Source organism: Ctenopharyngodon idella, chromosome 22 (genome assembly GCF_019924925.1).
Source record: "Ctenopharyngodon idella isolate HZGC_01 chromosome 22, HZGC01, whole genome shotgun sequence".
Taxonomy (NCBI): Eukaryota; Metazoa; Chordata; class Actinopteri; order Cypriniformes; family Xenocyprididae; genus Ctenopharyngodon; species Ctenopharyngodon idella.
In genome coordinates, this window is record NC_067241.1 from 11,579,541 (window position 1) to 11,595,623 (window position 16,083).

General features: G+C 35.9%; 1 protein-coding gene across 3 annotated transcripts; it reads right to left on the minus strand.

Moving 5' to 3' along the window:
• Window positions 1-443: 443 nt before the first annotated feature.
• Window positions 444-9,548, minus strand: fbxo25 (F-box protein 25). 3 transcript variants are annotated; one of them, XM_051880777.1, is made up of 11 exons: window positions 9,427-9,548; window positions 8,920-9,070; window positions 7,988-8,091; window positions 6,527-6,576; window positions 6,291-6,383; window positions 6,089-6,182; window positions 5,746-5,930; window positions 5,139-5,321; window positions 4,634-4,777; window positions 3,802-3,828; window positions 444-1,468 (listed from the first exon to the last, which is right to left on the minus strand). In XM_051880777.1, the coding sequence occupies exons 2-11, from the start codon at window positions 9,045-9,047 to the stop codon at window positions 1,379-1,381; spliced, it is 1,098 nt and encodes a 365-aa protein (XP_051736737.1). In that variant the 5' UTR covers window positions 9,048-9,070; window positions 9,427-9,548; the 3' UTR covers window positions 444-1,378. The 3 variants fall into 3 exon arrangements, with proteins under 3 accessions (XP_051736737.1, XP_051736738.1, XP_051736739.1); XM_051880778.1 differs by lacking the exon at window positions 9,427-9,548 and adding an exon at window positions 9,357-9,375; XM_051880779.1 differs by lacking the exon at window positions 3,802-3,828.
• Between the last annotated feature and the right edge of the window lie 6,535 nt (window positions 9,549-16,083).

The window sequence follows — 16,083 nt, forward strand, 5'->3', positions numbered from 1 at the left end:
CCTGCTGACATTGATAGCGCTAGTCAAAGCATTTGCGTCTTGTTCCGTGTTCACAACAAGTTTCATTATAAAAGTCTTTGCGAATGAGTGACTCGCTCATAAAGACAATCTTTGCCGCCATCTAATGGTGTAATAAATGTAACTTCTGTTGCCGTTCACGGTCAGGGACTATTTTTTCCAGCGGAAGAAAGCCTTTTAATGACTTTACGCCATGAAAGTTGCATTGATATTTTTTGGCTTTAATATTTGTATTGTGTGGTAACCGTTCTATAAAAGCAATAAGCCCCGTGAAGCCGTGGTTTACAGTGAATTTATAACAGCTAAACCACGGCTTTACGCAACTGCTTATTGCTTTTTTCACAATTTCAATCTTAAGTCAAGCTCTTATTAGTACAAAATTATTCGTAAATTATTTATTTTTATTTTCTGTGCTGATTGTCAACTAAAATAGCTGATTTAATCATTTTACAGTTTTCGAAGGGAGCCGTGGACACTATGCTTTAATGGATAGATGGAAACAAACACATTTTTTTTTCCAAAAGTTTTAATTATTTTAGATTATCATGTTTCTTGCAAATGCTTGATAGTACCAAACACATCCTACAGGCATTTCAATAACATTTATATTACAGGAATAGTAAAGGAATATTACAAAGTTCAGAGAAAGGATATAAAATACATTTGTTCATAAATAGCAAAGCTTACATTAGATTTTCCGTCTGCCCTCACGACAGACTTGACAAAAGTGTATTGTAAAAAGTTGTTTTGTGCAGCGAATGCAAATGTAGACTTTAGTGTTGACGCATCAAATACATACGCACAGCACGACAAGACGACACAAGAACTCACGTAAACATTAACCTACGACTATTTCTGACGTGCATTCCATTGGTATAGAAATGAAAATACATACATGAAAAGACAAGATAACCTCCGCTTAGGATCTCCCACACTATTCACATCAGTTCGTTTTTCCCAAAAGTAAGTTCGTTTTTGATTTTAACAAACAATCCTTTCCATATCCCGCCTCTTTTTGCTCTTCATCTCCCATCTATCTGTGCTTGAAGACCAGATGAACACAACGAGGAACAAAAGAAAAAAAAAGAAAAAACACTAATATTATGACATCTTTCCATAAGCCCTTAAAAGTTTGGGTGAGGCAAAAGAAAATTCAATCATTCGTTACATTGTCAGAGGATTGAACTTTCACACTTTTTAATCACAGAACGACCGTCTGGGAAACGTAAGGGAGGAGAAGAAACATGGTTGGAGCACAGAGTGGATAAGGTTGAGGGGTTCAGAGTCTTGTTTAGAGGTGTTTGTTTGCAGGTGTTCCAGAGGAGATCGGAAGGCCAGAGGTCCAAGAACATTCTGAATTTCAGAACTTGAAGAGGTCTATGAAGTGCTGGGGAGAGACAGGCGTGAGGCAGCTGTCGGGATCGTTTGCCGTGCAAGGATGTCCCGAGTCCTGTGATGGAAAGAGAGAGCGGTCAAAATCAGATTTAAACATTTTTGGAGGAAAACGGGAGTGCTTTTTGTCACATTAGCTATGCTTAAATATAAAGTTGCGAATTTAAAGGGTAATTTAATTTCTGTCATTAAGTACTCACCCTCATGTCGTTCCAAACCCATAAGACCTTCATTCATCGTCAGAACACAAATTAAGATATTTTTGATAAAATCCAAGAGGGTTTTTTTTATCCCCAATAGAAAGCAACCTAATTACCGTCATTCAAGGTCCAGAAAAGTACTAAAGACATCGTTAAAATAGTCAATGTGACTGCAGTGGTTCAACCTTAAATGTTATGAAGCGACAAGAATACTTTTTTGTGCGCAAAAACAAAAATAACTACTCAAATTTCTTCTCTTCCTTGTCATTCTCCTATGCAGTCGCTCAGGCGTAAACACGGCAGCGCTCAACTGAGTACCTTGAATGACAGTAATTACGTTGCTTTCTATAGGGGATAAAAAAACTCTTGGACTTCATCAAAAATATCTTAATTTGTGTTATGAATGAAGGTTTTACGGGTGTGGAATGACATGAGGGTGAGTAATTAATGACAGAAATTTCATTTTTGGGTGAACTAACCCTTTAACTTGCGTGCAAAATTGGAATATCGCATAAAACATTTGCGAATAAAGAACTGTTTTCATCCCATGTGTTCAAGAGAACAAAATCGCCGTTTCCTGGGAAATTGCCGCAAAATATCTAATAAAAATGAAAGTTGTTGCAATCGGGGAAGCCACTGTGGCTCTTTATTTGTACATTATAAATTACTTGCGCCTCGGAGTGCGCAGACGAAACAGCATAAACGCTGTCGAGTTATCTTGCGTTTGAATGCCTGGTCTTTCTGAAGACAATCGTGAGCGAGTTCTGGGAGGGAATTGTACCCAGCTATTTTGATGACAGACTCTGGCTCAGGAATTTCAGAATGATCAAAACAACATTTGAATGCTGTGCAATGACATTTCTACTCTGGTTAGTTCAGTTATCCAATCACATCTAAGTGGAACGGAACGCGATGCGCAAGTTTATAATCGAAGAGAGAGAAAGCAAACTTAAAGCGCTGTGGAGACATGTCACATCCTGATGTCACATGTCTTTACGGGATGTGTGTAAACTGGCAGTGTGAATTAACCAAAATCAAACGATCCCGGGACACATTATCCATGTATTTTCCAGAATCTCTGTGTGAAAGGGACATCTTTTTATCGTCCGTCAGACAAAAATCATAATTCTGATAGCATAGAAAAGGTCAAACACACCTGAAGTCTAATACTCAGCATTAGCGGTCTGTTCTCTTAAGTATAAGTAGGCCTGTCGCGATAGTCGACATATCGACTTATCGCACGATATATAGACATGACCTCAATAATTTTTGGTGACGCAATATATTGCCCATTATGTTTACACAAAAATAAATGTCACCGACATTTTGCCGATCGTGCTGCCTCTGTCATCTTGTCTGCTCTCCGAGGCAAGTTAAAAGAAGTTTTTCAAACACGCCTCTAGAAAAACAGATACCTCAACAGGCCATATCTGACTGCTAAATCTGTGTCTTTCTTTGTTCATATGGACATCTGACAATAGCGTGCACCCTTACTTTACTGAGAAAATAAGGTCAGGGAAAAACCTGTAGATGGAAAATCTCAATATAAGTGCCTTTTGTGCATTTGCAAGTGTTTTTTTCCTTGTTATTTTGCAGTTTTTTTTAGCAAAGGTTTATTTATTATTTATTCAACATTATTATTTTTTTGACGCTTCAATTCCAGTATCAAAATATTCTTAAGAGTTAAGTTTATTGTCATTTGAAAGTGTGTAGGCCTACTTGCATTATTATGCTGTTATATTATGATTATATATTCAGTGGCATAAAATGGTCTTAAAATGGCAATAATATTGTATATCGCAATTATTTCTGGGACAATATATCGCACAACAAAAAGTGGTTATCGTGACAGACCTAAGTATAAGCAAATATAATAGTTACTGTATGTATGTAGAGAGGAGCATTAGTGTATAATGTTGACGTGGAACACAAGACGACATAAAAAAGAAAGCAAATGGAAAAAAGAAGACATTCAGATTAATACATCTACTCAAATATTAACAATACAAACAAGACAGATCAAGTCCAGTTGATTTGAATGGATTGAAGTGTAAGAAAGAACGATGGGCAGAAACAGAAAAAGACGACGGGTGAAGAGAAAAAGAAAAAAGGACTGATGAAACAAAACAAATTGTATTAACAGACTGTAATTTCAAAACGCTGGCACATTGATATGAGATTTAGCATGTACCTTAAAGATCAAAGCCAGGTGTCTGTCCTTTGGGAGATAAGGGACCAGGAGGAGAACAGGAAAAGAATAAAAGGGCAAAGGTCAAAGGGTACAAGAAGAGGGCTGATATCACAGAGGGCAAATTGAGTAGATATAGCCCAAAACTGTTGAAATTAAACTTTTTGAAGTGAAAATATGTATGATCTGAGCCTTCAACTTTTGTCATTGTTTATTTATTTTTAAGTGAATTTTCATTTTTTTTAATTATACAACCGTTGAACGTTTGAGGTCAGTAAGATTCTTTTTTCTTTCTTTTTTTAATGACTTTTATTCAGCAAGGATGCATTAAATTTATCAAAAGTGACAGTAAAGAAATTTATAAAGTTACAAAAGATTTCATTTCTAACATTTCTAAGAAATGTTTCTTGAGCACCAAATCAGCATATTAGTATTTCTAACACTGAATTCAGCTTTGCCATTACAGGAATAAATTACATTTTAAAATATATCATCTATTTTAAATAATAATAATATTTCACAATATTACTGCCTTGGTGAGGCTACTTTCAAAAACATTTAAAAATCTTACTGACAGCAAAAGTTAACGGTAGTGTATACGTTAATACTGGCCCCCTATGTTTTAAATAAAAAACAAACTGTTGCTTATCTATTAATAACTGTGTCTATAAGGGGTTTCTGACCACAAAAAAATCTACTGTATGCACAACACTGGGCTTCAAAAAGGGAAACGTTTGAGAAGAGCACTTAAACCTAAATAGAAACAAAATCCGGATGGATGTCCTACTGTTTATTCACAGATCAGAATGTTTGACATTTAAAAAGGGTTTCTTACGTTCCAGAAGAGGATGCTACAGTGCCTGCAGAACTGCAGAGTGTCTCCGTACTGTTCTTTCTGAGGGTAGTATTTCTGAAGTGTGAAAAACATCAGCTTCCAGTCCACATGGCCCTTCTCTGACAGAATCAAGTGCCTGCAGAACTGAACACACACAAACACAGAGGCCTCTGTGAGCTCTGCTGAGGAACAGAGGCTTCTCTTGCACACCAATGGTTTATAGGCCTGTGTGCATGATGCCTCTGTACTGCCATCTTGTGCTCAAATTAAGTCGCTACCTCAATTGTCAACAATTCTGAATTTCCGAAATGATTCATATTAAAGAATCTCAGATAAAACCTCATGCATAAATGCCTAAACAGACATTCATATTCATATCACTTGAAAACTTTAAAAAATAAATGTTGATTTAGTATTTGTGATGCTGTGTGTGATGGTAATGACAATATTCTCCAATTGACTAAACATCCAATTCTGAGTGACTTAATAAATTCTTATTCCTCACCTGTTTCTCAGCAAAATGAAACTGGCACAGTTTCTTCCACAGTTGCCGGTCCTCACTGAGCATGTGCAGTGTTGATGTGGCTTGTCCCAGATTGATGATGTCACAGGCATCAGTAAACTTGTACAGGATGTTGTTTTGCATGTGCAAAGGGAGGTCACTCAGTGTCATCCCATTTGAAACTTGCTGCAAAGAAACATATTTAGTGTTAGGTATATAAATATAAACAGAAGGTTGTTGTCAAGTAATAAAGAAATACAACAGATTCAACAGTTCACTTTAGTCCTAAAAGTTAATCAGACAGCAATCTTAAATATATATTATGTAATTTAAAAACATTAAATTATTTATATAATAAATGTATACTAATATATATATATATATATATATATATCTCATTTAATTAGTCATTCCACAACCAACTAGATGTGACTGTGAAATCGACTAGTCCTATATTTATATAAATTATATTTAGCATATAATTATATAAATTATTGAATATAAATATTCAATGTTTTTTTTTCTTTTTTTCTTATTTATTTATTTATTTTGCTTCAAAAATCAATTTTTGCACTTCCCTAACCCATATAAAGACTGTGAAAAAGCCTACCTTTGGAATTTGCAAATTGTTGAGCTGCTGTTGCCAGTTTAATATGGTTTCTAAACGGCAGACCCAAATGTTGATGTTGCCAATCAGCACAGACTTCCCAACTTCTCGCATGAGGATGCAGAGGGTGGAGCTTAAATCATTCAGCAACGCCTTGATCAGTCGCGGGTTCTGATGGTCATCCAGAACTGCCAAACAAACAAACAGAAAATCATTGCCAATTTTTAATATCAACTTGTAGATGCACATATTTCAGGCCAGCATGGCTTCTGCATTTTCTCCCCTCCATGAAAGGGTTCATTCACAGAAAAAGAAGTCTGTGAATAATGCTGAAAGATCAGCTCACCTTTTCTCACAATCTTCTCCAGGACATTAAAATAGTTTTTCTGAGCAGCTCCACTCAAAGACGTCAGCTGGGACTTGGCAATCAACTGCAAAAGCTAAGAGGGAAATAAACAGAGAGGGTAAAGTGAGAGAGAACATGGAAGGGAAGCACAGAACAAGAGAGGTATTCCAGCAATTGTTCAGCAGAGATCAGAACATCTTACTTTGACTACATAGTTGAATCGCCGCACATCCTGAATGGCACTGGAAAAGTCCAGACGATTGAAAGCCTCACCAAGAGTACAGTAGCCATGTCTCTGCAACAACAAACACACAGTGTGCATTGAAAGAGACTGGAAAACACTACTGTGAAATATAAACAATGACGTATAACTTTCTACGACTCATGTTGTTTATTTGCTACTCTTTGAGTCGTAAGATTTTTCATAATTCCTCTCACCTCTCTCGTACTCTCCTTCTGAACGTAGATCCACCTCTCCTGGAACAAAACTAAAAAAAGGGATAAAATATATTTAACCCATATATTACATCCTTAAAGGGACAGTTCACCCAATGATGAAAATTATGTCATCATTTAGTTTACAAAGTTGTATGACTTTCCTTCTTCTGCGGAACACAAAAGATGATATTTTGAAGAATGTTGATAACCAAACAGTTTTGGTTCCCATTCACTTCAACTGTATGGTCAAAAAACACAATGGAAATCAATGGGAACAGAAACTGTTTGGTTACCAACATTCTTCAAAATATCTTCTTTTGTGTTCCGCAGAAAAAAGAAATGCATACAGGTTTGGAATGACACGAGGGTGAGTAAATGTTGTTGCGAACACTATCCCTTTAATTGCTTAGGTTTTTATTTATCTGTGATTGGTTGGGTTGTGGAAAAAAAAAATACTACTATAAAATTTGTAATTATTACACAGCTCTCTGGATTTTGATTGGTCAAATGTAGCATTCTGGGGTCATATATTTTGTATAATGACCACTAAACTGTATAACTGGCCATTGTCCCAAAAAAAGTTCACTTTTAAATCTGAGATCATTGTTGTGATAATTAGGTATGATGCAATTAAGCATTAGTATGTACTAATTAGCCATTATTCCACAGCTCTGGAAAACGTAATTCTGATTGGTCAATTGTGTCATTTTGTGGTTTAAAAAAAAAAAAAAGTGTTTAATGACCACTAAACTTTAGAACAGCCCACTGTTCCAGAAATTCTAGTTCACTCTTAAATTTGAGCTCATTATTATTCTGCTTTGAAACAACCTGTATTCTATAAAGCACTATATATTTAAATGTGACTCGACTTGATAATTAAAAAGCGTTAGTTCACCCAAAAATAAAATTTCTGTCATTAATTACTCACCCTCATGTCGTTCCACACCCGTAAGACCTTCATTCATCTTTGGAACACAAATTAAAATATATTTGATGAAATTCGAGGTGAATTTCTGAACCACACACAGGCAGCAATGTCATTGAACCTTTTGAGGTCCAGAAAGGTAGTAAAGACATCGTTAAAATAGTCCATGTGACTACAGTGGTTCAACCTTAATGTTATGAAGCGACGAGAATTCATAACAATACTAAGCTGGCATTCGGACGTAAACACAGAAGCGCTGCGCTGCATTCACTATGTCAACAGCATAGAAGACTGACAGAAATTTCATTTTTGGGTAAACTAACCCTTTAAGTGTGATGTAATTTGGCATGATCTTATTAAATTAATTAAAATTTGTTCTGATTGGTCAATTGTAGCATTCCGTGATCATATATTTTTGTATAATGAGTGCTAAACTGCATATTTGCCTATTGTCCCAAGAAACTCTAATTCACTGTGAAATTGGAGATCATTGTTGTAATTAAGTGTGATGCAATTAAATATGATGTAATATTTACACTGTGACTTAGTGTTGTTGTTGAAAAAGTCCTTTTTTCTCTTCTTGGCAGCTACTTCACAGACATCTCCCACAAAGATGTTCTCCTTGTTGTCATTGTCCAACCTGGAGAGTTAATAAGGTAAAGTTAATTATGTCCATCCCAAAATAAGCTTTAGGCATTGCATTTACATTAAAGGCATCTAGCAGAGGCTCCTATTCAGAGTGACCTACAAAAAGTATAATATCATGTGATCAACAGATGGCAAGCATGCATTTTAGACTGTTAGACTGCAATTTAGACTCTGCTATCTAGTGCACATAAACCTGAAACAGAATGCAATAAAACCTAGTGCAGATAAACAAGCCAATGCAAGTTCTTTTTAATTATTAGTCAAAGTATTGCTAAATGAGAGGAGTCATGATGATCTGAAGACGTTTTAGCTTACAAAACAGGTGAGTGTTCAGTCTATTGTCTAGTGAAATTTAACACACAGACATAAGATGCAGTTTCACACTAAAACTATCCAAACAACTACTTGCATCCTCACATAGCTGAAACCAGACAACCATGTTTCCTCATAGTCTGACCGACCTTAGGTCTGTTTCCATGACAGCACGGTCAGACTAAAGGACTGTATCAGTATATTGTGTCTGAATATATACAAAAAAACAGTTCAGGGATGTCTGTTCTATACCACTCCAGACAATAACAGCAGACAGTTACAATAGCACACACCAGTTCTAAACACGGACACCTGACTTCCCACATGCCACAAACACACTTCCTTTTTAGTCTGTTCCTCAATGCTTTTTTTGGGTGGTGTAGCCTTGTGGTTAAAGCTCGGAGGTGGTAACTGAAAGGTTGCCGGTTTGAACCCCAAAACTATCACCCTAGATCAAGATACAACAACCACTACACATTATAGTGACATAATTCAAAGCATTTCTTACTCTTCCAAGCCAAGTTCATTGATGTTATCTCCCAATTTGTGGCTGAAATATTCAAAGCGTTTCCAGCCATCCTCAGTTTTGATCCAGCTCCAGCCTGGTGATCTCCAGTCTTGGCCCAAGAACGGCATCTTCTTCCACCTGCTCCAAAGACCTGAATACAAGAGACTCTTATCTCCAACCTTTATAACACATCAAAGGCTTATCACTTATGACGCAATATCATTATGATCTGATCAGACAGCACACAATAACTGTCATTCAAAGCTTAAAAAGCCTTATTTCACAATCTTAATGTAAAACATCATCTTTGAAAAACAAACATTTTGCATTTTGATATGAATTTGTAAATTGTATTTAAGCTTTATTTTGCTCAAATGCAAAGCTTGCCAAGAACCTTATCTTTTTAAACGTCGACAAAAGACAGCTTAAATATCTACCTCTAATGTTGTTTTACACGCAAAGTCATGTATTTGCATTGATAACGGACGTATATTTAACTTTACTTACAGCGAGTCCTTTGTTATGGTGATAATTTTCTGCTTTTCTTTGAATATTGACGGAAGTAAACAGTCAGAAAAGCGGAATGTAAAACACGCCTCCCGTCGATTGTGATTGGCCATCGTATTTGTATTTATTGTGTTGCTACCCGGAATTCCCAAGCTGATTGGTTCGTGAATCTGTCGATCACTCACCGATTTATCCCGAGCTCTCTGTCTCTGCAGCTTCTTACACGTGACACAGACGCTGCACATGTTGTCATGTTTTGATTTTGTGAGGGGGGAGGGGAAATGGATAGAATGAACGATGGAATAGACGGAAAATAATAACATCACAAAATAAACATTTCCACTGCTTGGTTTTGGATAGAAGTAATAGGTTTATTTGTAATCCCCTCAGCCAGCTGTGAGTACAGAGCTTAATGAGGAAAAAACAATAAAGTTAGAAAAAAAAATCAAATTATTAAAATGCACAACAGCTAGAAAAATGTTAATGTTAACCATGTCGTTTAAGGTGTTTTATACAATTGTATTTGTTAAATTAAATACTTATTGTATTTAAATACTTAGGCTATTTAGCCTACTTATATTGCATTTTTAATATATTGTATTTATATTCGATTTATTTACTTATGTATTTGTTTTAGTTTAATTTACCTTGAAGCCTTACCCAAAAAATAGTTTTCCACACCTGGCATGCATGGAAAAAACACCATTGTGTCAGTGTGCTTTTATTGTATTCATTCCTTTACTCTATTGCCAATATATGACAATATTGGATAGGTTTTTATGTTTATATGGAGGAGAGAATTCAAAACAATTTCCAAACTAGGTTTTGCAGCATAGGTAATGACCGCTACAGAAAACAACCATTTATGGTAATGGAGGTTTGACTTGACCCTCATGCACAGGGTTGCCAGGTTTTCACAACAAAACCCGCCAATTGCTCATCAAAACTAGCCCAAAACTAGCCCAATCGCATTTCAGGGGGGCCCCACGGTAAAAATCACGTTCCGGGGGTTAAAATTTGCGTTATTGGAGGGGCTCCCCTGGTAAAATTCGCATTTCAGGGGCTAAATATCACGTTATTTTGGTCGATTCAACCCACGGACATGAAAAACAACCAGCGGCAACAGTGTAAAAGTAGCCCAACTTGGGAGCACTGCTCATGCACTGTTCGATTTCCGGGTCAAATTGACCCTAATTGGATTCAATACAATTCCCCAAAAATCACACCATAAAAAAAAAAAAAAAACATACAATCATGTACAAATAATTAATATTAATACTTTTCACACATTACAAAGAATAAATATCTGAATTTATGATTTATAAAAATGTTTTTAACCACTATTTTTAAGACTGCCCCACCCCCCACCCCTGGGACACTTACCATTATACATTTATAACAATAATATCTTAGTCTAAACCTAAAGTAATCTTGACAAACTATACATCATTTGAAAGCTTCCAGACTCTATTTTTCATATTTGGTGACTGATTTCCAAAAGAAATGACAAAGCAATAGATAAATAGCGATAGATTCTTCCTTTGTGATGTGGTGCCATGCTCTGATTCTTTCCGTATGTTTTTTATATGTGTTTTAAGGATTGAATTCAAATCATATATTAACATTACTGCCCAAACTTCTTCTGAATATATGGAAATCAAAGAGTCCTTATACAGTGGGGATTGAAAGTTTGGGCACCCCAGGTAAAAATTTGTATTAATGTGCATAAAGAAGCCAAGAAAAGATGGAAAAATCTTTAAAAGGCATCAAATTACAGATTAGACATTCTTATAATATGTCAAAAAAGTTAGATTTTATTTCCATCATTTACACTTTCAAAATAACAGAAAACAAAAAAATGGCATCTGCAAAAGTTTGGGCACCCTGCAGAGTTAATACCTTGTACTGCCCCCTTTGGCAAGTATCACAGCTTGTAAACGCTTTTTGTAGCCAGCCAAGAGTCTTTCAATTCTTGTTTGAGGTATCTTCGCCCATTCTTCCTTACAAAAGTCTTCCAGTTCTTTGAGATTTCTGGGCTGTCTGTCACGCACTGCTCTTTTAAGGTCTATCCATAGATTTTCAATTATGTTGAGGTCAGGAGATTGTGAAGGCCATGGCAAAACCTTCAGTTTACGCCTCTTGATGTAATCCACTATGGATTTTAAGTTGTGTTTAGGATCATTGTCCATTTGTAGAAGCCATCCTCTCTTTAACTTCAGCTTTTTCACAGATGGCATCAAGTTAGCATCCAAAATTTGCTGAAATTTTATTGAATCCATTTTTCCTTCTACTCGTGAAATGTTCCCTGTGCCACTGGCTGCAATACAACCCCAAAGCATGATTGGTCCACCCCCATGCTTAACAGTTGGACAGAGGTTCTTTTCATTAAATTCTGTGCCCTTTCTTCTCCAAACGTACCTTTGCTCATTCCGGCCAAAAAGTTCTATTTTAACCTCATCGGTCCACAGAACTTGTTTCCAAAATGCATCAGGCTTGTCTATATGTTCATTTGCAAACTTCAAATGCTGATTTTTGTGGTGAGGACGTAGAAGAGGTTTTCTTCTGATGACTCTTCCATGAAGACCATATTTGTACAAGTATCTCTTTATAGTGGAATAGTGTACCACAACTCCAGTGTCTGCCAGATCTTTCTGGAGGGATCGTGCAGTCAAACGTGGGTTTTGACTTGCTTTTCTCACAATCCTGCAAGCTGTTCTGTCTGATATTTTTCTTGGTCTTCCAGATCTTGCTTTAACTTCCACTGTTCCTGATGACTGCCATTTCTTAATTACATTTAGAACAGAGGATATTGGCATCTGAAAACGCTTTGCTATCTTCTTATAGCCTTCTCCTGCTTTGTGAGCGTCAACTATTTTCAGTTTCAGTTTTCTAGACAACTGCTTAGAAGAACCCATGGTGCTGATTGTTGGGGCAAGGTCAGATGAGTCTGGGCATTTAAAACCTTTGAGATTGACATCACCTGGTCTTTCCAGATGATGATTGAGAACAATCCATGACATTGTCAAGTCTCAGCTTTCCAAAGGGGGCGGTGCATGCTATAAACTCTGCAGGGTGCCCAAACTTTTGCAGACGCCATTTTTTTGTTTTCTGTTATTTTGAAAGTGTAAATGATGGAAATAAAATCTAATTTTTTTTTTGACATATTATAAGAATGTCTAATCTGTAATTTGATGCCTTTTGGAGATTTTTCCATCTTTTCTTGGATTCTTTATGCACATTAATACAAATTTTTACCTGGGGTGCCCAAACTTTCGATCCCCACTGTATGGTCACTGGTGGAGTCTGGATGTCATCTAGTGAAAAAGTTTGGTACTGCGCACAAAAAATCTTACTGAGACTTTTTGTTGAGTTATCAACCTAAAATTTGGCACAGAACTTGTTCAGATATTTAACTTTGATTTTCTTGAAGTTTTAGAGTTGAACGTGTTTTGTAAAATACAGGTGCTGGTCATATAATTAGAATATCATCAAAAAGTTCATTTTTTTATTATAAATTATTTTTAAAAATGAAACTTTCATATATTTTAGATTCCCTACATGTAAAGTAAAACATTTCAAAAGTTTTTTTTTTTTAAATTTTGATGATTAGAGCGTACAGCTCATGAAAGTCCAAAATCCAGTATTTCAAAATATTAGAATATTTCCTAAGATCAATCAAAAAATGGATTTGCAAAACAGAAAAGTTCAAGTTCTTTAAAGTATGTTCTTTTGTGCACTCAATACTTGATCGGCAGGACATATTACAGCAAATGACTTGCTCCTAGCACAAATTACAGCATCAGTGAAGTGTGGCATGGAAGTGATCAGCCTGTGGCACTGCTGAGGCACTATTGAGCCTTCAGATCATCTGTATATTGTTGGATTGACTGTTTCTCATCTTTCTCTTGAAAATATCCCATAGATTCAGGTCAGGCATATTGGCTGGCCAATAAAGCACAGTAATATCATGCTCAGCAAACCACTTGGAAGTGGTTTTTGCACTGTGGGCAGGTGCTAAAGTCCTGCTGGAAAAGGAAATCAGCATCTCCATAAAGCTTGTCAGCAGATGGAAGCATAAAGTGCTCCAAAATCTCCTGGAAGATGGCTGCATTGACTTTGCACTTGATAAAACACAATGGACCAACACCAGCAGACGTCACGGCCCCCCCAAATCATTATTGACTTCAGAAACTTCACACTAGACTTCAAGCAGCTTGGATTCTGTGCCTCTCCAGTCTTCCTTCATACTCTGGGACCATGATTTCAACATGAAATGCAAAATTTACTTTTATCTGAAAAGAGGACTTTCGACCACTGTTCACTGTCCAGTTCTTTTTCTCCTTAGCCCAGGTAAGATGCTTCTGACGTTGTCTCTGGTTCAGAAGTGGCTTGGTAGTCCTTTTCCTGAAGATGTCTGAGTGTGGTGACTCTTGATGCGCTGACTCCGGCTTCATTCTACTCATTGTGAAGCTCTCCCAAGTGTTTGAATTGGCTTTACTTGACAGTATTCTCAAGCTTGCGGTCATCCCTGTTGCTTGTGCACCTTTGCCTACCCAATTTCTTCCTTCCAGTCAACTTTGCATTTAATATGCTTTGATATACACTCTGTAAACAGCCACCCCATTCAGTAATGACCTTCTGTGACTTACTCTCTTTGTGGAGGGTGTCAATGATTGTCTCCTGGACCATTGCCAAGTTAGCAGTCTTCCCCATTAGTGTGGTTTCAAAGAACAAAAGATACCCGGAATTTATACTGTAGGGATGGTCATTTAATGAAACTCAAATGTAAATATTCTAATATTTTGAGATACTGGATTTTGGACTTTCATGAGCTGTACGCTCTAATCAACAAATTAAAAAAAAAAACTTTTGAAATGTTTTACTTTACATGTAGGGAATCTAGAATATATGAAAGTTTCATTTTTTAAAATAATTTACAATAAAAAAATGAACTTTTTCACGATATTCTAATTATATGACCAGCACCTGTATATATTTCATATAAAATATAAAAAATATATTTTATATATTTTAAATTTTCATAAACAAACTTTTATAACTTTTTAAAAACTTTACTTTTACAACTTTTTTTTACTTCTACAATAATCTATGAAGTGTTCCCTTTAAAAAGATACCAAACTTAAGTCTGTGCTCTGAAGTATTCAAGATTTTTAACAATTTAAGTTGGAAAAGTCATTTTCATATCTATGTTCAAAAAGTGGGACAGACAATTAACAGGTAAAACAACTTCATATTTTCACAAACTTTGAAAATAAAAAGTTGTTAAAATCAGCAAGACACTGGCACTTCAGTACTAGAGTTGAGGAGTTCTGACATACAACACAGAAGTGTTTTGTATTTTGGGTCTGTACAGTTGCTTTTGATTGGCTGTCTATATGGATCAAATTGACCCACAAACAGTAAGAACGTCTAAAATTTCTGTAATCACATTTCACAACACATCAGCATGTTGAAACTTTGCATGCATGTTCATGACCCTAAATGAGAAAAAGTCACAAAATTTCAAGAAAAACAATGTAGGTTAGATAGTAGTTCAGATAGAATGAAAAAAGAAATGATAGCTCATTTTGTGGCTGATAAAATATTTTTGTGTATTGAAATAAGTGAGGAAAAGCTCCTTTTTTAGCTTCATTGGGTAGTAAAAACCTAAAATAAATTATAACCAAGAAATTTTATTGTTTTGGGTCTGTACAGTTGCCTTAGAACATTAAAATATGCGAGTCAAATTGACCCGCGAACATCACCAACATAACCAAAATTTTGTGTGTATATGTCAAAACACATCAGCGTGTTGAAGCTTTGCATGCATGTTCATGATCCTAAATGAGAAAAAGTCACAAACTTTCAAGAAAAAAAACATAAGTTAACTGATGTTTCCGACAACTCAATAATCAAAATGGGTCAAATTAACCCGCAACAGTACATGAGGGTTAAAGCCCTTACTGATAGGCATTGTGACAATTTCCTCATATTTGTGCCAGGTAAAACCCCACCCTGGTGAAAGTCCAAACCGAGCTGAGAAATCTTGCCATGAGAAAAGAGCAACCAGTGAGACACCAAGCTGAAAGTTACAGTACATCCATGCTGTGCACATAAATACTTAAGCAAGTAACTTATGGTTTATTGCCAGTAAATGAAGAATGGTATCCTTTTTAATGTGCCAATAAGTCTTCTTGACTCCTGTATCATTTGATCAGAATGGACATCAGCTAAATCGTACCACTAGCCTATTTGAAGAGTTTCGTAATTCATAATTATCTTAACAGAGACAATTCCAAAACCTCAGTCATACAGCCTCTTTGTATTTGAAAAAAGACTGCATTTCCAAAATCATTTAAAGTAGTGTAAAGGCCACGAACACTCCTTCTGCAAGATCTAACCTGCCCTACAGTCTGCATTTAGAAGGCCAGAGGGCTCAGTTTTTGTGTGCATGTGAAAACACTGCATTCAATAGTAAAAAAATCTTCAAAAAAGGAAGCACTAGGTTCAGTTAGTTAACATTCATATTTTGATCATTATAAATATGCATTTATGATCATTAAATTATAGACTATTATTTGCTTGTTCATTATAATCTTCACTACTACTATAACCCAACAACTTATCCTAAAGTAAACTGCATAACAGTAACAGTGC